The sequence below is a fragment of the Ciconia boyciana genome, chromosome 30 (assembly GCF_034638445.1).
Source record: "Ciconia boyciana chromosome 30, ASM3463844v1, whole genome shotgun sequence".
Taxonomy (NCBI): domain Eukaryota; kingdom Metazoa; phylum Chordata; class Aves; order Ciconiiformes; family Ciconiidae; genus Ciconia; species Ciconia boyciana.
In genome coordinates this window covers 523352-546184 of record NC_132963.1, presented here as the reverse complement: position 1 = coordinate 546184, position 22833 = coordinate 523352, and the positions used below count along the sequence as shown (strand labels likewise).

Here is a 22833-nt window from a genome sequence, read left to right as displayed (position 1 = left end):
ACACGAGAGGGTTGTGGTGGTCTTTGCAGGATCCCTTCTGCCTGGTACCCAAGAAGTTCCAAGGGCAGCTGGATGCAAGGAAGACAAAAGCCCTGTCCTCTGCGTTGTCCAACACCAACCTCGACCTCTTCCTCATTGAGCTTCACGAGATGATCACGGTGGCACTGTCCAGATTTGAGCCCACACATGAGTAAGTCCAGGTCGTATCCTGGGACAGCCAGAGCGGTGGCAGAAGTCGCAGCTTCCTGGGAGGGTTTGGTTGGGGAGGGACCTCAGAAGGTCTCAGGTCCATGTCCTGCACCAGGCAGGTTACTCAAGGCCTTGTCTTGTTGCGTGTTGGTGGATCTCCATCTTTGAAGATGCTCGTCTTGGGGGCTGTCCCAAGGCGGCATCACCCCGACGGGAAGAGTTTTTTCTTATGCCCAGCCATCAGCTGCCCCGTTGGCTCCTGATGCCACTGGAGATACCCCAGGGCAGCCTCTAGCACAAGGCGTTGGCCATCATTGACCAGCAATCTTGGCCACCATTGAGAGCCACCATTGACCAGCAACCTTGGCCAAGACAGTGCTTATTGTTGACAGCCCATGCTGGCCATAGCTGGTGGCTGGGGCTGGTGGGACATCCATCCCACCTCCACCTGCTCACCCTCCCTGCTCTACCTCACCCACAGGCTGAAATACGCCTTTAAGTTCTTCCTGGAAGACAACCAAGTCCCCTCCACCTCTGTGGCCACCCTCACGGATGCCCTGGACCCAGACATTCCTGTCAAGAACATCCTCTCCGTCTGGAGGACGGCTGTGAAGACCAGCAAGATCAACGTCCCTGCATACGGCCAGGAGAGGCCGACTCAAGGCAGCCATTAGCCCCATTCTCGCAATGACCCTCCTGGTGGCTTGTCCCCCTGGGCACAGAGGAAACATCTACCCCTAATCCCAGCTCTGAGCCCCCAAAATCCTGCTCCCAGTGGGGGAGCCTCTGAGCCCCCAAAATCCTGCTCCCCCACTGCCTGGACCTGGGTGAGAAGCTCTCACCAGGACCCACCACTGCCCCCACGAGGACCCCAAGCGTCCCTATCCCTCCAACCCTGCTGAGCCACAGCAGGAACCTGGAGAGCATCTCCGTACACATCCCCAACACCGCTACCCCGACCTCAGTTGGCCAACCCTACCCCTCTCTGCCACCAAGGGGTGCTTCTGCGCGTCACTGTGCCTGTCGTTGGTGGCCTTCATAGTGCCTTGTCCCTCCTGTCCCTTCCCGCATCATTAAACACTTAAGGACCCATCTTGATTTCATGTTGTTCCCAAAACGGTGGTGGAGGGGACCCAGCTGGGTGTGACCATCCCTTCTGGGGGGCCACCATGGGGCTCAAGGGGCCTCTGGAGAGGTGGAGGAGCTGGAGGCCTGAGCTTCCCCACACTGGCCTCCATGGGTGGCGAGGAGCAGGAAAGACCACAGCCACCCTGCCCAGAGCTGCCCCAGTGCTCCCAGTATACCCCAGTGCCCCCAGGGTTTGACCTGCATGGTGAGCTCCTTCCCTCCATCTTCCTGGGGAAGGAGGCTCTCTGTCCTCTCCACACCCTGCAGGTATTTATAGACATTGATGAGACACCCCCACAGTGTCTTCTCCAGGCTGGAGGATCCCAGTTCCCTCAGCCTCTCCTTGGAGAGATGCTCCAGTCACTTCATCATCTTGGTGACCCTTCCCTAAGTCTAGTTTAAGGCTCTTCATAGAAGTCTGGCCAACTTGGTGAAGACCCACTTGGTCAGGTGAATCCCATCAGCTCCTAACAGATCCAGCTTCTCAAAGGTAGACCCGGCTTCTCCAAGGTAGATCCATGATCACCACTTAGACACACACATGAGTCTCTGGGGCCGGATGGGACCCACCCAAGGTACTGAGGGAGCTGGTGGAAGTGCTCACCAAGCCACTCTCAATCATTTACCAGCAGTCCTGGCTAACCAGGGAGGTCCCCGTTGACTGGAGGTTAGCAGATGTGACGCCCATCTACAAGTAGGGCCGGAAGGAGGATCTCGGGAACTACAGGCCTGTCAGTGTGACCTCAGTGCTGGGGAAGGTTATGGAGCACATCATCTTGAGCACCATCACGCATCACGTACAGGACAACCAGGTGATCAGGCCCAGTAAGCATGGGTTTATGAAAGGCAGGTCCTGCTTGACTAACCTGATCTCCTTCTACGACAAGGTGACCCGCCTAGTAGATGAGGGGAAGGCTGTGGATGTTGTCTATCTAGACTTCAGTAAAGCCTTTGACACGGTTTCCCACAGCATTCTCCTGGAGGAACTGGCTGCTCATGGCTTGGACGGGTGTACCCTTCACTGGGTAAAGAACTGGCTGGATGGCCGGGCCCAAAGCGTGGTGGTGAATGGAGTTTACTCCAGTTGGTGGCCGGTCACAAGCGGTGTTCCCCAGGGCTCTGCGTTGGGGCCAGTTCTGTTTAATATCTTTATCAATGATCTGGATGAAGGGATCGAGTGCACCCTCAGTAAGTTTGCAGATGACACCAAGTTGTGCGGGAGTGTTGATCTGCTTGAGGGGAGGAAGGCTCTGCAGAGGGACCTGGACAGGCTGGATCGATGGGCCGAGGTCAATTGTATGAGGTTTAACAAGGCCAAGTGCAAGGTCCTGCACTTGGGCCACAGCAACCCCATGCAACGCTACAGGCTTGGGGAAGAGTGGATGGAAAGCTGCCCGGCAGAGAAGGGCCTGGGGGTGTTGGTTGACAGCCGGCTGAATATGAGCCAGCAGTGTGCCAATGTGGCCAAGAAAGCCAAGGGCATCCTGGCTTGTATCAGAAATAGTGTGGCCAGCAGGAGTAGGGAAGTGATCGTGCCCCTGTACTCGGCACTGGTGAGGCCGCACCTCGAATGCTGTGTTCAGTGTTGGGCCCCTCACTACAAGAGAGACATTGAGGGGCTGGAGCGTGTCCAGAGAAGGGCAACGGAGCTGGGGAAGGGTCTGGAGCACAAGGCTGATGGGGAGCGGCTGACGGAACTGGGGTTGCTCAGCCGGAAGAAAAGGAGGCTGAGGGGAGACCTCATCGCTCTCTACAACGACCTGAAAGGAGGTTGTAGAGAGGTGGGGGTCGGTCTCTTCTCCCAGGTAACAAATGATAAGAGGAGAGGAAATGGCCTCAAGTTGCGCCAGGGGAGGTTTAGACTGGATATGAGGAAATTTTACTTCACTGAAAGGGTTGGACTTCCAATGAAGCTCCAATCAAGCTCCAGTCAAGTTCCAATCCAATCAAGGGTTCCAATCAAGCATTGGAACAGGCTGCCCAGGGCAGTGGTTGAGTCGCCATCCCTGGAGGTATTTAAAAGCTGTTTGGATGAGGTGCTTAGGGACATGGTGTAGTGGTGGTCTTGGCAGTGTTAGGTTTACGGTTGGACTCGATGATCTTAAAGGTCTTTTCCAACCTATACGATGCTGTGATTCGGTGATTCTGTGTTTTACCCACCCCCAAGTGCATCCAAAGTAATAATGGGTCGCATTTCACGACCACTGTGGTGCAAGACTGGGCTCGACGGGAAGGCATCGAATGGGTGTTCCATACACCATATTATCCCCACGCCAATGGGATTAATTCAGAGATATGCTGATGTCTCACGCCACAACTGGGACATGCGATTGCCACAGGTGGTCTTTCTTGTTAACAACTGCTGGGGAAGTTATGGAAACCCCAAAATCCGAGCGTTCTGTCCTGCGAGACCATTAACAGGCAATGACCCTATACCGGACGATAAAAGGGACCAGTTCCTACTACGGACATATGTGGGCCAACCTGTAATGGTGAAACTACCTTCCATTGGCATCATGCCCATGACCCTGCAAAACCCAGAGGCTTATATGCCTGGCAAGCTCAAGAATGGTGATCCACAGTGGGTGTTGAACTCACCAGCACTGTGCCCCCTTTTAACTCTGGAGGCAAGAGGTGACTGTGCCACCACTCCAAAGAAACTGCTCAGATCATGACTGTGGTCACGGGATGGACTGTGGGACAGGTAGGATTCACCCCGTCCCCCCCAATAAAGATCGTGGCTTTTGGCACGGCGATCACCGGCTTTTCGCACCTTTTGTGCTCTGCCGTGCCCGCTGGCACGTACACACCGCGGCAGGGGGAGCAGGAGAAGTGGGTCCCCTTGGCCACCAGACAGGGTCCACAGCCACTGAGGCGCCTTGGCTCAGAGAAGCTTCTAGATCATGACCAATTCTGACCACAGCTCAGATCCAACCCAGGGTATAAATGGAGCACCGCCAGAGACCCCCTTTGAGCGTGGTCTTCTCGGAGCAGCGGGCGGGTGTTCGGGACCTCTCCCCTCGGGTTCGGACGCCACCTGAGGAAACTTCTCAGGACTGAGTGCCCTCACCTGCTTTGGTGAGTGATTTCTTCTGGAGATATCCTGGAGTGAGCCCTCACCCCTCCTCACCCCCCGGGTGAGCGATTATACCTTCTGGGTACCCACGAGGGAGAGAGTTTCCCCCTTTGCGAGTGAGTGTGTGCGCACTTTGGGTCATTATTCTAGAGCCACGTGGTAACAATAGCCCGACGGACACCTCGAACCTGTTACGTGTTAAATGTTACCGGAGTGTTGGTTGGTTTTGGTTTACCCCCGTTTCTCATTTGGTTTGTGTCATGCGGTTTTGGCTCTTTTGTGAAATAAAGTTGTTTGAGCTTGTCCCTCATTCGAGTTAGTTTTAGCGTACCTCCGTGCCACAGGTCCAGCGGAGCACCTCTCCTTCTTGCTTCCTCCATCACCCGTGCCAGGAAATGCACTAGAAGAACTCTGGAAACCTCTTGGATTGCTTGAGCCTGTTGTGTTAAGAGCTACTGTCGCGTTACGAATCGGAGTCTGAGGAGTGGCTGGGGTGGGGGAACCCTCCTGTTGAGTCACGAGGTTCAGACGGGACCCCCTTGCTTTCTGAACTCCTTCTCAGAGAGGAGTCTAGGTGCGGCTAAGTCCAGTCCTAGTCTCAGACTTGGTCAACGGTTTATTTTCTAAGGACGGTATATGCAGCCACCCATCAGAGTCAACATTTGCCTGTCAGAGCCCTCTCAGGGCTTTCACTGAAACAGCTTCACAAAGTTGATTAAGGTGGCAGCGTTAAAGTAATTTGGCAGCGTTATAAATCCGGTCGCGTTCAGCGTACTGAACTATCACGACTACGGATTCACAAATAACATGATGCACCCCCAGTCTAGTCATGTTCCATGAACTACCATGGCCACACTTAAATAGTCTGGTCGTGTTCAGTGAGAACTATCATGGCTAGATTAATGAAGAGTGCAGTTTATTAGAGCAACAGATACACAGATTCTTTGGAGTACCACTGATAAATTCACTGTCGGCAAAGCACGTGCAAATACCAAGAGTATGAGTAACACCGCCGGCTACGAACGCGTTAAAAGATATAAAGCGACTCTAGAGAGATTTCTACCTATCCTGGGCAGGCACTTGGTATAACCAAGTGTTCGAATCTTACCCAAAGGCGTCCCGATGAGGGGGAAGAGAGGCTCAGCCCGTCACCTGATCCCAGAAGCCAGAGTGGTACGTGATGGTATCTTCTCTAGCATTCTCTGTCTCTTAAGCTATTTTATACTATTTTTTACCTTCCAGGTGGAGTTTGAGTGACTCTAGTCATACATACCTTTGTTATGATTCGTGTAAAATTTTCTTGCTTTGCTTTTCAAGGTATAAGGTAGGAAAATTCATAGTGCAAGCTGAGTGAGGGGCGGTCGCACCTTGGAGGCGGGTAGCTTTTGGGATGGAGGTGTGTTTTGGTATTGTAACGATGTTATAATGAGCAAAGTTCACCAAAAGGACAGCATTTTGTCAGAAACGTGACAGGCTGTTGGCCCAGGGTAGCAAATATGCAGCTTATCAGTTCCGTGGTACCTTCAAGTTCCCATGTTATCACAGAGCCTGGCCGCAGTGCCTCCACACCGCTCCACCCTCCAAGCAGCGCCTCTTAGAGCCAACACACCAAGTTCCCCTGGCGTTGCCGACATCTAAGCTTGCAGGCCTAGGGAACTTCCATGGAATGGATTCCTTGCATGTCAGCCGCACTCCACCCGGGAAGCTTCTTCAGCGCTGTGCCTTACCTAAAAGTGGGAATATAAGTTGAATTTCTAAGTCACCTCCAGCAATTATCCCACAGAGCCCTGCTGGATTGTCCTTCCAGCAGGTACCAGGGTGGTGCAGGTCCCCCAGCAGGACCAGGCCCTGCGAATGTGAGGCTTCTTTCCCTTGTTTGCAGAAGGCCTCATCTCCATCTTCCTCCTGAACAGGAGGTCTCCAGCAGATACCTGCTAACACGGCACCCACATTGGTCTGCCTGCTGATCCTGACCCATAAGCTGGCTCCTGTCCTGCCCCGAGCTGGAGGCAAGTCCACCTCCTCGCCTTCGCAGAGGGTCCTTACTGGAAAGCCCGTGTCTCTCTAATGCAGCCCTTGCGCTGCGGTCCCAGTGTGGTCACAGTCCCATAATCACACACAGACTTCTGGCCCTGCTGCTGCTTCTCCACGCTGCATGCGTGAGCCTGCAGGCGCTTCAGGGAGGCACCGGCTGTGCTGGTTTCCTGGGAAGAGTGCGAGAGCCTCCTCTGTCGTGCTGCCTGTGTGTTGGGATGTGCAGGAGTGGGGCTGCACGTGTTTGAGCTGTGGGGTACGCGTGGACTTTCTTCCCTCCTGCCCCTACAGCAGTGCTGGGATCACACGTGGGGTGTGCATAATCCCTTTAGACCCATCCATCCCCAGGCACAAACCAGTCAGTCCAGAAGGGAACAGCCCCACAGCTCTTTATTTTGTATTTATAGGGGGATCTCGGCAGCTGAGAAGCCTCCCAGCCCCTTTGCTAACAGCCACTGCCACAAGCCACCGCTCCTGCCACCTTCCCCTCTGCTGCAGTACCAGCATAGAATCATAGAATCATAGAATCATTACGGTTGGAAAAGACCTCTAGGATTATCTAGTCCAACCATCAGCCCAACACCTCCATGCCTACTAAACCATGTCCTGAAGTGCCACATCTACACGTTTTTTGAACTCCTTCAGGGATGGTGACTCCACCACGTCTCTGGGCAGCCTGTTCCAATGCTTGACCACCCTTTCAGTAAAGAATTTTTTCCTCATATCCAATCTAAACCTCTCCTGATGCAACTTGAGGCCATTTCCTCTCGTCCTATCACTTGTTACATGGGAGAAGAGACCGACCCCCACCTCTCTATAGCCTCCTTTCAGGTCGTTGTAGAGAGCGATGAGGTCTCCCCTCAGCCTCCTTTTCTGCAGGCCAAACAACCCCAGTTCCTCAGCCGCTCCCCATCAGCCTTGTGCTCCAGACCCTTCCCCAGCTTCGTTGCCCTTCTCTGGACACGCTCCAGCCCCTCAATGTCTCTCTTGTAGTGGGGGGCCCAACACTGAACACAGCATTCGAGGTGCGGCCTCACCAGTGCCGAGTACAGGGGCACGATCACTTCCCTACTCCTGCTGGCCACACTATTTTTGATACAAGCCAGGATGCCATTGGCTTTCTTGGCCACCTGGGCACACTGCTGGCTCATATTCAGCCGGCTGTCAACCAGCACCCCCAGGTCCTTCTCTGCCGGGCAGCTTTCCAGCCACTCTTCCCCAAGCCTGTAGCGTTGCATGGGGTTGCTGTGGCCCAAGTGCAGGACCTTGCACTTGGCCTTGTTAAACCTCATACAATTGACCTCGGCCCATCGATCCAGCCTGTCCAGGTCCCTCTGCAGAGCCTTCCTACCCTCAAGCAGATCAACACTCCCGCACAACTTGGTGTCATCTGCAGACTTACTGAGGGTGCACTCGATCCCTTCATCCAGATCATTGATAAAGATATTAAACAGGACTGGCCCCAACACAGAGCCCTGGGGAACACCGCTTGTGACCGGCCACCACCTGGATTTAAGTCTGTTCACCACAACTCTCTGGGCTTGGCCATCCAGCCTTCTTCATGGGTGTCACATTAGGAAGCCTCCAGTCATCTGGGACCTCCCCTGTTAACCGGGACTCCTGATAAATGATGGAGCATGCCTTGGCAAGCTCCTGCGCTAGCCCCCTGAGTACTCTCGGGTGGATCCCATCTGGACCCATGGACTTGTCAGTGTCCAGGTGGCGTAGCAGGTCACTAAATGCTTCCTACTTGATTATGGGGGGTTTATTCTGCTCTCTGTCCCTGTCTTTGTGCTTAGGGGCCTGAATTCCCTGGGGATAACCGGTCTGACTATTAAAGACTGAGGCAAAGAAGGCATTAAGTACCTCAGCCTTTTCCTCATCCTTGGTGGCCATGTTCCACCCCTGCATCCAGTACAGGAGGGAGAATCTCCTTGGCTCTCTTTTTGTTGTTAATGTATTTGTAAAAACATTTTTTCTTATCTCTTACAACAGGGGCCAGCTTGATTTCTAGCTGGACTTTTGCCTTTCTTATCTTCTCTCTGCTTGACTTGACAAGATCCCTGTACTCTTCTTGACTTGCCTGCCCCTTCTTCCAAAAGTGGTAAACTCTCCTTTTCTTCCTGAGTTCCAGCAAAAGCTCCCTGTTCAGCCAGGCCAGCCGTCTTCCCCACCAGTGCGTCTTATGGCACATGGGGACAGCCTGCTCCTGCGTCTTTAAGACTTCCTTCTTGAAGAATGCCCAGCCTTCCTGGACCCCTTTGCCCTTCAGGACTGTCTCCCAGGGGACTCTCAACCAGTGTCCTGAACAGGCCAAAGTCTGCCCTCCGGAAGTCCATGGTAGTGGTTTTGCTCACCCCCCTCCTTACTTCGCCCCAAATCGAGAACTCTATCATACCATGGTCGCTAAGCCCAAGACGGCCTCCAGCCACCACATCTCCCCCCAGTCCTTCTCTGTTTGTAACCAGGAGCTCAAGCGAGGAACCTCCCCTGGTAGGCTCACTCACCAGCTGTGTCAGGAAGGTCTCTTCCACACACTCCAGGGACCTCCTAGACTGTTTCGTCTGCTGCATTGTATTTCCAGCAGACGTCCGGTAAGTTGAAGTCCCCCACAAGAACAAGGGCTAGCGATTGTGAGACTCCTGCCAGCTGTTTATCTAGTGCTAGGGAGGAAGAAAGAGAAGCGTGTGATCATATGGACAGGGAGAAGGCAGAGAAATCCTGCAGGCGTAGCTCAGGCCACCTGTGATGGGATCTGCTTGAGATGAAGCCTCAACATGTCTGTGAAGTGGGAGAGGCCCCTGAGGGCCAAGGCCATGAGAAGGTCCCAGGTGCAGCTGATCAGCCTGGGGCTGAGTCAGGCTGGGCCAAGACCTTGAGTGTCCCCTACAGGTGTCCCCCCTCGGGGCAAGGTGTCTTGGCCCAGGGCTCTGCAAGGGCAGGACAAGCTCTCTGGTTTGGAAAGGGGAGAGCCAGCCATCAGAGGATCCCTCTGTCTTCAGCCAGGACTTGCACATCCCACATGGAAAGCCAATTCTGGGTGCCCAGGCAGTCCCCTTGGGTGTCAGGGAGGTCCAGCCCAAAGGCAGCCTCCAGAACCTGCTTCTGTCTCGCGAGGGCTGTCAGAGCAATGCCCTCTTTCCCCCAGGGCTGCCCTCAGTGGAGGGATGGGCCTTGCAGCCGGGGGAAGCACCATCCCTTTTTGGAGATAGTTACCAGGGGAGCTGCCTCTGCTGCTCTTGATGCCGCCTCTTGTTCTCAGCGACGTTCCTGTATATTTCCCTCCGTGCTTGATGCGGCTCCAGCCTTCTGAGGACCTGGACCGCTCGTGGGGAAAGGTGGCTGCAACAACAAGGAAACATCATCCCTCAGCCTGTGCCAGAGACCCCTTCTGCCGCTCCCCTTGTCCAGCCCCTGCACCCACTCGGTCCCCCGTGTACCCACCCTTCCACCCTGTGGTGAGTTTTGGGCCTCGGCTGTGGGGGTAACCCAGGTCATGCCCGTGTTAGGAGACATCAGAGGGCGTCCTATGCAAGGCCAGGATGCAGGGACGGGGGTCCTGGACATCTCTGCAGGGTCACGGCTGCTCAACTGCCCCAGGCTGTGGCCAGAGCTGGTGCGCACTTACTCAGGCTGGAGTCTGTCCAGCTGGGCTGCTGCTGCCATCTCCTCTGCTGGGAGAGGGTGTTCAGCCTTCCTCCACCTCATGTTGACCTCCCTTCTCCTGGGCTGGGCTGGAGGGTGGGGAGTCCAAGTGCAGCGGTGGGCCTGGCTGGAGGAGCTGGCTCCTGCCTGCCTGCCTCCTTCATCCTGGGGGAGCTGCCTGGACATGGCGGGAGCACACTGCAAAGAGACACCAGGAGGAGTCGGCATGAGCACGGGGCAGGTTGGTCTCCCATTTTCATCTGGTATCAAAGCTCCCCTGGCTGGCAGAAGAAGCGGGGGAGGTGGGGCCGTTTCCCATGGCACAGGGGAGCCTTTCCTGAGCCCCATCAGATGCATGGGAGAGGAGGGCCCCTCAGGTCTGTTGTAAGGGCAAGCAAAGTGCTGTGGGGTGCACTCAACATCCTCTGCCTTCCCCACTACGGGGCCTGCAATGGGGGAAACAAGCTCGTAAAAACCGTGGGGCATGTGGCAGGGACCTTCCCGAGTCCCTACAGCCGGACTGTCCAAAGGGGATGTCTCTCCTACATGGGTGCAAGGATCCCTTTCTTCCCTTCCCACAAGGGTCTCACCTGGCAGAAGACTTCTTCCGCGTGCCTTGCTGCCTCGTGCCTGGCCCCTGGCTTGGCAGCACGGGGAGGGAAATCTTTGCCCGCCTCTGCAGCAGCTTGTCAGGAAGCCCCTGTGCACCTGGGAAAGGAGGAAGCTCTTCAGAGCAGCCCCGTGGGGAGTGCGTTTTAGTGGGGCTGTGGTCACCCAGCGTGGGGCAGGGCCCCACCTGGACAGCAGGGACCCGTTCCCGTACGTCTTCTGATCTTGTGACTTTCTGCAGCCTTCTTGTGCCAGGTGGAGAAAGCCTCGGCCACCGCTCTGCTGAACACAATGAACCGAAACCTGGAGAGCAAATGATGACACAGGCTTGAAGAAGGGTGACCCCCTACCCTCTGCAGCTTCCCCGCACTAACCCTCCTGACTGTCGTGCGAGGCATGGCATCCCTTTTCCTTTGTGGCCACGCACAGGGTTTACTGGCAATCTCCCCCCAACACCAGAAAATGGAGCTTGAAGTCCTCTCCGTGTGCACTCGGTTCTCTCTGATGGGAATGACGGCAGGCTGGGCGTGAGAAACACAATCACGACGCCCGGTCACTCCAGGAGAATACACGCGTATTCCCAACTCAGCACTAGTTAACAAGAAACCAGTCACTTCAGCACTGATACGTGACTTGATGCCGAGTGTCGAGCCCTGACAACGTGCACTGCTGAGCAGGAACTGGAAAGCCGCCCGCTCGGTCGGTCAAGGGCCGCAGAGGAAACGCACTCACCTCGGGAACGCCTCGGCAGGAGCAGCCTGCATCCCCCGAGCGGTGGTCGCTCCACCGCAGACAGCTGCAGCTGGCATCCACAGCCTCTGCAAAGTGACCCAGAGCTGTTAGAAGGTTTCCAAGGCAGTCTTCTCTTGGCTCCCAAAGGAAGCAGAGCTGTCTCCTGCTCCAAAGGAAAGGCACTTCTCCAAAGCCCTCTTCCAGATCCTCCTCCATGAACATTAGCCCTTGCTCTGCTCTGGAGAAGCTGCACAGCAAACACTGAGACTGCGCAATAACACTGCCGGGCTTTTTTTAGGGCAAGGACCCAGAAACTCAGAAGAAACTTTCTTTGCTAATTGAGGAGTCAGTCAGGGTGAGCATAGGGAAAGGCGTTTGGCTGGCCTGCCACGTCCAGGCTGGCCAATGGTGATTGGGTTGCTCCCCCTTCAATAGGCTTCCCAAAGACATTGAAGCAGCCCTCAAAACCTCAGCAACTCACAGTGTGCAGCAGTGCAATCCGGCTGGCCTTGCTCTCCAGCCCTGTGACGCAGTCGTAATAAAACCGCATGCACAGGACATCGTCTTTGCAGGACAAAACGCCAATGTCCTTGAAGGCGAAGGCGAGGCGCTGCCTGTTCCTCAGCTGGAAGGAGTACAAGAGTATGGTCTCTTGCACACAGTCCTCCACCACGTGCCGCGGGAAGGAGGTGACTTGCGATAGCCACTTGTAGTTCAGCGGCTTGATCTTGACATTGTCTGCAAGGAGGAGGAACATCGTCAGTGCCACAGCAGGCCAAATTTCCATGGAAGATTCATAACAAAAAGGCATCAAAATGTGGTTTATAAAAACAGCTCTTGGGGAGTGGTTTGTTTTGGGGGAGCTCAAGCCTTCCCCCGACCTTTGGAGGCAATTCCCTACTTCTCCCAGCCCTTTCCAAAGAGCAGCGAGCACGCACCCACCCCCAGACACGGAGGAGGAAAGCGGAGGGTGGCCGCTGCCTTCTCACCAGGGATAACCACTGTGGGGAACGCGAGCTCCTGCACACATAACACATCAATGTCCAGGTGGAAGACGGGTCTTCGAACCACACGCGCCTCTTCTTCACCGAGGAATCGCTCTTGGACCATAGCGAAGGTCCCGAGTCCTGTGACCACGACACCCTGCCCAGGAAAAAGACAAAAAGGCTGATGAGTGGGTATTTTAGAGATGGGAAAAGTGAAAGCTTTGGAAAAGGCCCGTGTTCTGCATTTGTTTTCTTCCCCTCCTCAAAATATTGGCTAACATCCCGTGGATAGAGAAGATTCCAGGCATTTCCAGCACAAGGAATACCTATGGGAGTGGTTCCCAGGGATTAGCCTTGGCACGGACCCAGCGTAATGCCCAGGCTCTCTGCTTGGTCTCTCCACTCTGACCATAGGGAAGGGTGAAGCCCTATCAGGCGCCAAATGCTTTCTCAGACTACATCTGGACTTGGTTTCTCTCCTGGTTGACCAAGAAGCAGCTCTGGGCACACAGGGTTATCTCGGCGTGCTGCCATGATGCTGAGGGAGGGATTGCTGCCCGGGGTCCAGGCTCTCTCTCCAGGGCAAAGGAGGGCCGAGATGCCAGCCCACCTTGTCCAGCTTCAGCTGTCCCAGGATGTACGCAGACACAGCATCCCAGATAGCCACAACCTCTGGAAAGCAAGGGAAAGAGGTGTCAGGCTGCGGGCCAGCCAGCTCACAGCCCCTCGCCAAGCTCCTCGCCCAGGCGGTGACAGATGCAGGTGTCCACAAACAGCCCAGACAAACACTGCCATGGCTGCGGAGCTGGGCTGTGCCCCAGTTTCAGCCAGCCAGCCTTACTCTGCTCCCAGGGCAGGGCTGGAGCAGAAATGGGGATGTGGGAAGGGCTCAGGACCAGGGCTGTGGCCATCTAACCCCCAGAAAGGGATTGGCACCCCAGAGCCCAGGGCATGAACCCGGTGGCACAAGAGGATCCCATGGGAAGGAACAGAGGTTCTCCCAAAGGAGACTAGTCCAAGGGAAAGGGCTGATTTACAGCAGAGACATTTCCAGCTGGCTCGTGAGAGCCCTGTGGGAGCTGAAGGACACCTCATCCCCGGGGATGCAGGACCCCTTTTCATCCCAGAGCCAGAACGCCACGAGGTACCAGCTCCCAGGGAAAGCTGGCCCTGCATGGCCCCCCTCGCGAGGGGACTGAGCCATTCCCATGGGAGCATTGGGGCTCAGGGCAGCCCCAGCACCATGACCCGGGAGTCCTGGTTGCCACATTGTCCCGTGAGCCCGGTGGGAGCCTTGGTCAGGTCCTCGCAGCAACCCCCACGTCTCTGCTACTGGGAGCCCATCCGGGCAGGTGGGGTTTGGGGGTTGGCTGCGTTTGGGTAGTTACAAGAGATGGGATCGAAGGATCCCATCAGCAGGATGGCTGTGGGATGCAACAGCCCCTCCGGTGTGCCCAAACATTCCTCTCTGCTGCGTGTCGCTTGCGTGGTAGGAGTAGGATGGGCTTTCTTGCCCTGGTTTTGACTGGGATGGAGTTAATTTTCTCCATAGCAGCCCATATGGTGCCGTGCGTTGGATTTGTGACCAGAACAGTCCTGGTTACACCCCGATGCTTTAGCTATCGCTCAACAGTGCTTGCACAGCATCAAGGCCTTCTCTGTTTCTCACGCTCACCCACCAGCAACTAGGCTGGGATGGGCAAGAGACTGCGAGGGGACACAGCCAGGACCCCTGACCCAACTGACCAAAGGGATATCCCACACCACATGACGTCATGCTCAGCAATAAAAGTTGGGGAAAGAACGAGCAAGGTGTTTGTGGGGTGTTTGTTTGTGTCTATTGTATTTGTCTCTCCAAGTTACCGTTATGCGTGATGAAGCCTTGAACACACTGAGTAGTGAAAGCTTCAGTTGCCCTAAATTTTGGCATCTGCTGTCATTTCAATTGGCCAAAGGCATTGCCCAACAACCTCCAAGAAGATGCCTCCAGGTGTTGCCCGGTCTCAGAAAATTTCTCCAGTAGAGCTTGCAGTTCCCTGCACATGTCTTGGGCCATCTCTAGGACCTCACATGTCACCAGGTGTTGGTGTCTGAGCAGCTCACTGCTGCCCTCCATCTCCAGGAATTAGCATCAGAGCTGAGACAAGGAGCTCACATGCAGGTGGCCATTTTGTGCACACCTGAACTGAGGCAAGAGGAATCCCACCTCCTTTGATGGATTTAGATCCTAGATTGTGGTGTGCATGGGAGGGACCCAAGTCCCTTTCTGGGCCCAGGACTAAAAACACAGGAGGAGGTGCCTCCATTGACTCAGCTGAATCCCTTCCCTCTGCAGGGGTAAAGGAGATCCCTCCCTGGCACTGTCCGGGTGTCCTGCCTAACGATGGGCCAAGGAAAGGCAATGTTCCTGCCCAGTTTTTTCCTGATAGGAGAAATGGCACTGCTGGAAAGAAGTCTGTCTCCCTGGCTGAGGAAGGGAACCTCAGTGATTCCTTCAGCCTGTTTCACAGCAGGTTCCCCTGGAGCCCCAGGGACACCTGAAGGGAGCCCAGAGGGGCAAGAAAAAGTGACGCCTTGGGCTGGTCCTTGTGCTGAGCTGGGCTGGGCTCCTGGGACAGAGGGAGCTCCTGGCAACTGGGCAGCGCTGCAGTGACACAGCTCTGCCCAGGAGCAGCTCCTCCGCAAAGCACAGCAGCCACAAAGCCTGACCCTGAGCCCGCAGTCCCCGAGATGTGCCCCTTCCCCACTGCCATGTCTGTGTGCTCTGCTCCCCCCAGTCAGCCTCAGGGGACACCCCAACACCTGGGCAGGCAAGCACCAGCTCTGGCTCAAACCCCAAAGCCTTTTAATAAGAACACACATGAAGGAAGGTGTAAAGCAGGCAATAAAAATAGAGGCAATCCCAGCTCTTTCTGCTGCCCGTTGGAAAAAGGAGATGGTTTCCTGATGCTCACGGCTCTCCCAGCTGCACAGACCTCTCCTCCTGGCTGGCTGCACCCAGCTGCACGGCAGGGATGGGCTCTCCGTGCCCAGGGCTCAGGGACTGTTGTGCACTGAGCTCTGGTGTCACAGCCTTGGTGTCCTCAGGGGGATGTACCAGAGACACCTCTTCAGCATCGTCATAGCCCGTGCTCTCTGGGGACAGAGACCAGGCATCTCCCTCAGCTCCAGGGACCCCAGCACTTCTCTGGGAGCGCAGGTTTGCCCCTGCAAGCAGCAAGGCAGGCCACTGCACGTTCACCCCATGGGGTGTCCCTCCTGGTCTGTACATCCCCTTCCTCCCTTCTCCTCACCAGTTCTGACATGTTCGGCTCCCTCTCCCAGCCCCGGTCTCCCCAAGGAAAACTCCCAGGGCAGGTTCCCCCATCCCAGGAGGCTGGGCTCTCAGTACGGCAGCAACTCGCTGGCAGCAGGGATGGCACCCCAGGAACCAGCAGCGCTATCTTTCCCTCTCACCTCTGGATGCATCCCTGGGCCCTGCTCCCTCCTCTGGCACCCTGGACTTTTCCCAGTCTCCCTGCCCAGGGGCTGGATCCTCCGCAGGGTCAGAAACCTCCCTGGCATCATCATAGCCATCCGCTGGGTCACCTCCGGGCAGGACAGGGATGTCTGAAAGGAGAGGGGAGCTGGTGACAGTGAGAAGAGACATCCTGCAGAGTAGCAGATGGGAGGCTGCACAGGGACATGGGGCTCAGACAATGGTGTGGGCAGCACCACAGGAGACCCCCCGCCATGTCCTACCCAACTCTGAGGGTGACACTCAGTGACACTGCTGTCCACCCCATGTCTGCAGGGAGGAGAGATCAACCTCTTCTTGCCCCCTGTTACCTGGTGCTGGCCCCGGACCATCTTCCTCCTTGCTGTCCCCAGGGTAGGGCTGCAGCTTGGTAAGGGACCCCTCTGAATAGGAGCCTGGAGAGAGGCACAGCAGCTTTGATGGGTTGAGCCCCACTGACCCGGCTTGCGGACAGTGCTGCTGGTGACAGGGGAGCTCCAGAGCCAGGGCTGAGGGGAGAGGAGCACTCAGAACTCAGCCTGCTCCCCTGGGACAACCCCCATCTCAAAGGGGCTCCCAGAGCTGCCCTGGGACAGCACCTTCCCTCAGCCCTCAGGTGTCCCATGGGGTGCAGGGGCAGGCAGAGAGGGGCTGTCCCAGGCTGGGACAGGCAGAGCTGGTGGGGAGGAAGCTTCTCTCCTGGGCCCGGGACCTGGCTGCTCTCCCCACAGCCCCCACAGCCCCAGTGCTGCAGCGACCATGGGCCAGGGGGCTGCAGGGGGTCAGCCCTGGCTGGGGGCCAGGGAAAAGAGCCCTGCAGATGGGCCCCCCATGAGGGACCCTCACCCACCTGAGCCGCTGAACCTCGCCTGCTTCTCCCATGCCGGGCTGTAACCGATCTCCTCATACACGGCGTCAGGGAAAGGCTCCCAAGCTCTCTCGGAGCCTGCGGACAGAGGCAGGGCTGGCCCAGGGATGGGCAGAGAGGGGAGGGGATCCCGCTCTGCTCCCCCAGCCCTGTTCCCCTGGGCCAGCCCAGGGCTGTCCCCACAGCACAGACCCACTGCGCTGTCCGGTCACTGCTGCCACTTCCTAAGTCGGGGCAATGTCCCCATGGAGACGGTCTGGGGCAGTGACACCCTCGCACCATCCCCTCAGAGACAGCCCTTGTGCCCCTCTGGACCCTGGGTCAGGCCCCTGGTGCCCCTGGTGCTGAGCTGGGAGCAGTTCCACCTTTCCTCTGCCCCTGGAGCTGCTCCCTCTCTGCCCCATGGATCCATAGCACGGCCCCTGCCCTGCCGCGGGGAGGTCAGGGATGGGTGGAGGAACAGCCTGGGGGCCTGACACCACAGGGACGGACCCTGCTGCCCCACGCTTCTCCCAGCATCTCCATGCCCCACACCCCCTCCAGTGCTGCCCAGAGCACTGCCAGTGGCTCGTCCTCATCTGTCTCCCCTCTCCTCCCATCTCCCTCAGCCCCACTCTGCCATTTCTCTCTTCACCCCACCCCTACATCTCCCCATCTCTGCACTCCCCCTACCCCTGGCCCATGCTCAGGCAGTCAATGGGGCGGTACGGGGGACAGCAGGCAGCACACACTCTTGTCCCCTCTGCTCTTCCTGTACCGCTCACTGACACCCCACAGCACCCCGGCCTTGCCAGGAGACACATTCCCCCGGGATCGCGGGGGAAGGACTCACCTCTGCGCCCAGCCCTGGCGATTCGCACTTGCCCGGCCAGGAGGGCCAGGAGCAGGCAGAGAAGGGCTCCCAGGATGATGCAGATGATAACAGGCAATGAGACTCTCCCGCTGCCGGTCGCACGGCCCGGGGTGGGATCTGCATGGCAGGAACACAGAAAGGGCAGCAACGGGTCTGAGAGAGGTGGGGGCCGGGATACCCCAGTCCTCAACCCATTACACCAGGGGTAGGGGACCCTGGGGGGACAATATGGGGAAGCGCCCACTCTGCTGGTTAAACGACAGCCCTCCCCAACCTCCCCCACCGCTACCCCGGTGCCTCCTCTTGACAGTTTCCCACCCCAGCAAGGAGCCCCTTCCCTCCGGCCGTGGGTCACAGCCCGGCCTCGGGAGACCCAGTGCTGGCAGGAAGGAGAGGTTACCTGCTCGGGGAGTTGGTGCTGCTGTCCTGGGTGCAGCTGCAGAGGAGGAGAAGGAGAGCTGGGCTGAGAGGGTGGGCGTGCAGGTACCAGGGAGCCTCCTCTCTGACACGCGCCGTGTATGTGCGCGTGTGTGTGTGTGTGTGCAGACATCCCTGATGCATCCCACCCAAATTGCCTCTCCTGCAGGGCTGCTCAGGGTCGCTGGGACAGAGCCCAGGGCCCTGCTCTGGGCCATGGACAGGATGGCGTGGGCAGCCCCAGAGATGCCCCTGGGAGCTGCAGGGCCTCACGAGCAGAATCTGGAGGGCATCCAGCCCCACAGAAGCTGCTGCCAACTTGGCCCCAGGCTCCCATGCTCTGCAGGGACAGCCATGAACTCAGGAGCTCTGGAGCCATGATGGGACCCAGCAGGGAAAACGCCTGCCCCAGCTCCTCACCAATACCCCCGTGAGGGGTCCCAGTCCTGCCACTCACCCGAGCAGCGTACGGCAGCGTCCTCCTTATGCCGGCAGGCACCGCTGTCCCCAGGCCGGGCCCAGCAGTCCTGCAGAGATGGCTCTGTCCCCCGGCACTCCACCTGCTCCAGCCAGATGGGGCCCGTCCCCTCCCCAAATGCAGCCTCGTCCAGGGCAGACACTGCAGGGCCACAGCCCAGCTGCCTGCATGCCACCGCGGCATCCCGCATGTCCCAGGAGTCGTCGCACACCGTCCCCCAGGAGCCGCGGTGCCAGATCTCCACTCTGCCTGAGCACCCATTCTCGCCTCCCACGGCACGAATCTTCTCCCTGTCTGCAGAAGGCAGAGACCCTCAGAGCACTGGCACTGCAGGCAGAGCCCTGCCAGGGGAGAGGGGCCTGCAGAGGAGCAGCTACCTGTGCAGCTCGTGGAGTTTGGGCACACGGTCCCCAGCGCCGGGGGCGTTTCTGGCCGTCTCCCTGCAGAAGGAAATGCTGGGGTGAAGGGGCTGCTGCAGGGGTCGTGCAGCAGAGAGTGGGGCTGAGCTCTGCTTGTGCCTCCCCATGCAGCCTCGCTCACGGCAGCAGCTGAACCCCGGTCATTCAGGGACACGCACGGCACTGTGGGGCACCCTGACTGCTCAGCCCCCAAGGCTCCCTGGGTCACAGAGCAGCAGGAGGGCGTCCGTGGAGGGGACGCTCCTCAGAGCCCTGGCTGGGCTCTTCTGAGACCTTGCCTGGAGACACCTCTGCCTCCCACGGGTGGCCTCTGTCTCTGCGTTTGACAATGCCCAGCAGGGAGCAGGAGCTGGGGTGACGCTGGTGGCTGGGTGGGTGAGAGTTACCATTGCAGGTGATGTGGGTCTCATCTCGCAGGTCATCGCATGACTTTGGGTGCCAGGGCGCGGAGGGACACTGCCAGAAGGAGCTGTTTCTCTCCCCACACTGCACGCGATCCAGCCAGGCGGGGCCAGGCAGCCTGCCATAGGTCGGGTAGGGTTCCAGGGACCCTCCGTCCCCACAGCCCAGCTCCTTGCATGCCAGCGACACCGTTTCGGGAGTCATTGAGTTTAAGCAGACGCTCCCCCACGTCCCGTTATAGAAAACCTGCAGGCGCCCGGCGCAGTTGCTGCTGTTCTCCAGCCTCAGGGCCACGAACTCTGGGAGGAAAGGCACCGAATGGGAACAGGCTGGTCCGGGGCTGTGGGAGCAGGGATGCCCCTGCACCCCCAGGCCCTCAGCCAGGCAAGGCATGGCCAGCAAGTCCCCCTTGCACCCATGGGCAGAGAAAAATCCCTGATTGACAGACACCCCTGCCCTCCACGCTAATCCTCGAGGATGGCTCAGCTCCCCAGGGCCCCCCGGGTGGGACTGAGGAGACCCATGCGTGGGTGTACCCAGGGTGGGCTTGGGCAGGGGCTCAGAGGCAGCCATGAACAGCCTTGGCCGTTGCCAGCTCTCCCCTTGTCCTGGCCTCCCCGGGCACTGGGCTCCCAAAACCAGGTCCCAGCACAGACCTGAGCAGACCACTCCTGCGTCCTCCTTGTGCCCGCAGTTGTGTTGCCCCCAGGACCCTGCCGGGCAGTCCCAGAGAGCAGCTTCGTCCCCGGAGCAGTTTACGCTCTGCAGCCAGATCCGACCAGAGCCTTTCCCAAACCGAGCAGAGCCAACCGCCTCCGCCGCCCCTCCGCAGCCCAGCTGGTGGCAAACGACGGTGGCGTCGGGCAGGTCCCAGCCATCATCACAGACGGTCCCCCAGCTGCCCTGGTAGTAGATCTCCACTCTGCCAGCGCAGCGCCCGGACCCATTCACCAGCCGGACCTGCCGGCTCCCTGCAGCAGGAAGAAACCCCAGCTGCCATCAGGGGCCGGCTGCCCACCCAGCCCAGAGCCTGGGAGGGCCCCTGCAGTGCCACTCACCCCAGCAAACGACCCCCACGTCCTCTGCAATCCCTGCTGCCAGCGCGCTCTCGGGCACAGAGGTGTTGCAGAGGGTCAGGTTGGCCTCGTGCCCTGCGCACCGCACCCCTCGCAGCCCCACGGGATCCGTCCCTCTCTGAGGCTTCGGGGGGTTGTAGGCTGCCTCTGCCTCTCCGCACTGCAGCTGCCGGCACACCACGCTGGCCTCCTGCATGTCCCACTGGTCATCCAGGACTCTGCCCCACGTCCCGCGCTGCAAGATCTCCACTCGCCCGTCGCACCGGCTCCCTCCACCCACCAGCCGCAGGGATGAGGAGCTGTCTGGGCCTGGGGAGAGCAGCCATGCCCCAGCCCTCAGCAGCACCAGACAGCCCAGAAGCCTGCAGCACCTCTCCAGGCTCTGGAACCCTCACGGTGCCCTGAAGCTCACCCACCTACCCCCAGCCCTCTGTGGCGAGCTTCAGGAGCAGCTTTCCACATGGCTGGTTTCCGCGTCCCTCAGCCTTCCTGGGCAAGACACTCTCTGCCCTTGCTGGGCCAGAGCCACCCAACACGTCCCTGCTGAGGCAGCTGGGGCAGCTCCCGCAGGAGGGAGCAGCAGCCGGCGGTGGCCTGGGGACAGGCAGCACCAGGACGAGCCTTGCCCAACCTCAGTGCTGGCATTGGCACTGCTGAGCCATGGGGCAGAGCCCACACGTCTCTGCCCCTCTGCATCCCTGCGGACCTGGGACTGGGAGCCTGTGTGGCTGGCAGGGATCAGAGCAAGGGGGACCTTCGCCATCAAACAGGAGAAGTTTGGGACTTGTGCTGACCAGGAGTGAGGGCAAAGCCCAGCCCTGCTCTGCAGCTCACACCCCTGCTCTGCTGCTGCTGCTGCTGCTGGGGGCACCCAGACAGCCCCTGTGGGTGTGGGACTGGGCTCTGTGGGACTCACCTGAGCAAATGACAGCAGCGTTGCTCTCGTGGGAGCACGGCGAGGCCCCCAGGGCAGTCACTGCACACTGTCCCAGGTGGGCTTCAGTCCCGTTACAGTGGAATGAGTCTCTCCAGACAGGGCCGGGTCCTCTCCCAAAATGCCCTCCTCTGGGAATGGACTCAGCAAACCCGCAGTTGAGGTGATGACAGAGAACGTGGGCGTCCGAGAGATCCCAGCGGGAGGCACAGAGGGTGCCCCAGGTCCCCAGCACCTCAACCTCCACCCTTCCCTCACACGCCGTGCTGCCGTTCACCAGCCTGAACCCTGTGAACTCGTGGACAGAGAAGGATGAGACAGGCCAGACTTGTGCTTTTGCTCCCTCAGGAGGTGGAGGAGAGGCCAAATGGAGGAGAACCTGCCATCCTCCTCCTTCTGCACGATTTTAGGGCTGCAGACAACCACATCAGCCCTTCTGTCCTCATGCCCAGCACAGCACAGTCCCTGCCCTGCTCCCCTTCTCCCCAGCACAGCCCCGGATATGTAGCACCCCACCCTGAGTCCTTACGTGTGCAGGTGACACCAGCAGCGTTTGCGTGGGTGCAGGGCTGGTCCCTGGGGGATCCCCTGGGGCAGAACATGAGGAAGGATTCATTCCCCACGCACTGCAGCTCTCTGTCCCACATGGCACTGACACCTTCTCCAAAGTGAGCTGTCCCAGTGATGGACAGGGCTGTGCCACACTGCAACTCCCTGCAGACCACATCGGCAGCTTTGGGACCAAAGTCTGAGTCACAGACAGTTTTCCACTGGTTCCCATCATGGATCTCCACACGTCCTGAGCAGGGGCTGTCCCCTCCGACCAGCTGGACAAATCCTGGAGCAACCAAAGACCCCTGTGAGTTCCCAGAGCCCTCTGGCAGTAACCTGCCCACATCCCACCTAATCTCCAAGGAGGCCATAGGCAAAGAGCCCCACAACCACCCCAGCAGCTCCCAGTGGGTGCTGATGGCACAAACACACCAGGGACGCCCTGCCGCTCCCCATGCATCCTCACAGCACTTGTGGGTTTGCTTCTCTCCCAAACCCCCAGCCGCAGGCACTGCTCAGACAAACTGCTGCCGTCCTGGAGACCCTGGGCTTCCTGGCACCAGCCACAGGCACTGCAGCACCCGGGGCACAGGGAGACTGGCCAAGGCACTGCTGGCTGCTGCAGCCTGCTCTGCCTGCTGAGCTCAGGGCCAGGCTGAGGAACCCCTGGAACCGCCAGAAACACACCCTGGTCTCAGGGCGGTCTCAGGCTGTTGGGACACTGCTGTTAGATGGAACATGCCACAGGGTACAGGCATGGCACAGCTATATCTGCAGTCGGTGTCTGCACCAGCCCCCCACTCTGGCACCTGTCTGGGGAGGGGGTCCTCAGCCAGGGCCAGAGTGCACTGCCAGGCACGCACATCCCCATCAGCGGCAGGCAGAGGGCAGGAGAGCGGGCAGAGGAGCAGCCCTGGGCTGACACGAGCTCCCCGTGCA

The 22833-nt window shown here is 58.4% G+C and overlaps 2 protein-coding genes across 4 annotated transcripts in view; one reads left to right on the top strand and one right to left on the bottom strand.

Moving 5' to 3' along the window:
• LOC140644961 (E3 ubiquitin-protein ligase rnf213-alpha-like) overlaps positions 1-1281 on the top strand; it is a 50241-nt gene extending 48960 nt beyond the window's left edge. For all 3 annotated transcript variants that reach the window (XM_072848147.1, XM_072848148.1, XM_072848146.1), the window contains 2 exons: positions 30-190; positions 671-1281. In XM_072848147.1, coding sequence (XP_072704248.1) covers positions 30-190; positions 671-863 — 354 coding nt within the window. In that variant the 3' untranslated portion in view covers positions 864-1281. The remainder of the gene's footprint in view (positions 1-29; positions 191-670) is intronic.
• A 14068-nt stretch (positions 1282-15349) lies between these two features.
• On the bottom strand, positions 15350-22265 carry LOC140644968 (scavenger receptor cysteine-rich type 1 protein M130-like). Its single transcript, XM_072848156.1, has 13 exons — positions 21872-22265; positions 21325-21639; positions 20391-20717; positions 19989-20303; positions 19317-19631; positions 18889-18951; positions 18491-18805; positions 18017-18052; positions 17596-17733; positions 16746-16841; positions 16228-16311; positions 15856-16008; positions 15350-15606 (listed from the first exon to the last, which is right to left on the bottom strand). Exons 1-13 carry the CDS (start codon positions 22263-22265, stop codon positions 15350-15352), a joined length of 2808 nt encoding a protein of 935 aa, XP_072704257.1.
• Positions 22266-22833: the final 568 nt, after the last annotated feature.

Coding starts and splice junctions, on each gene's coding strand:
- LOC140644968 (XM_072848156.1), bottom strand. CDS start 22,265: ATGGCCTCCTTGGAGATTAGGTGGGATGTGGGCAGGTTACTGCCAGAG. Junction 20,304..20,390: donor CGTGGGGGTCGTTTGCTGGG/GTGAGTGGCACT, acceptor TTCCTGCTGCAG/GGAGCCGGCAGGTCCGGCTG. Junction 16,312..16,745: donor GGCGAGGTTCAGCGGCTCAG/GTGGGTGAGGGT, acceptor GCCTCTCTCCAG/GCTCCTATTCAGAGGGGTCC.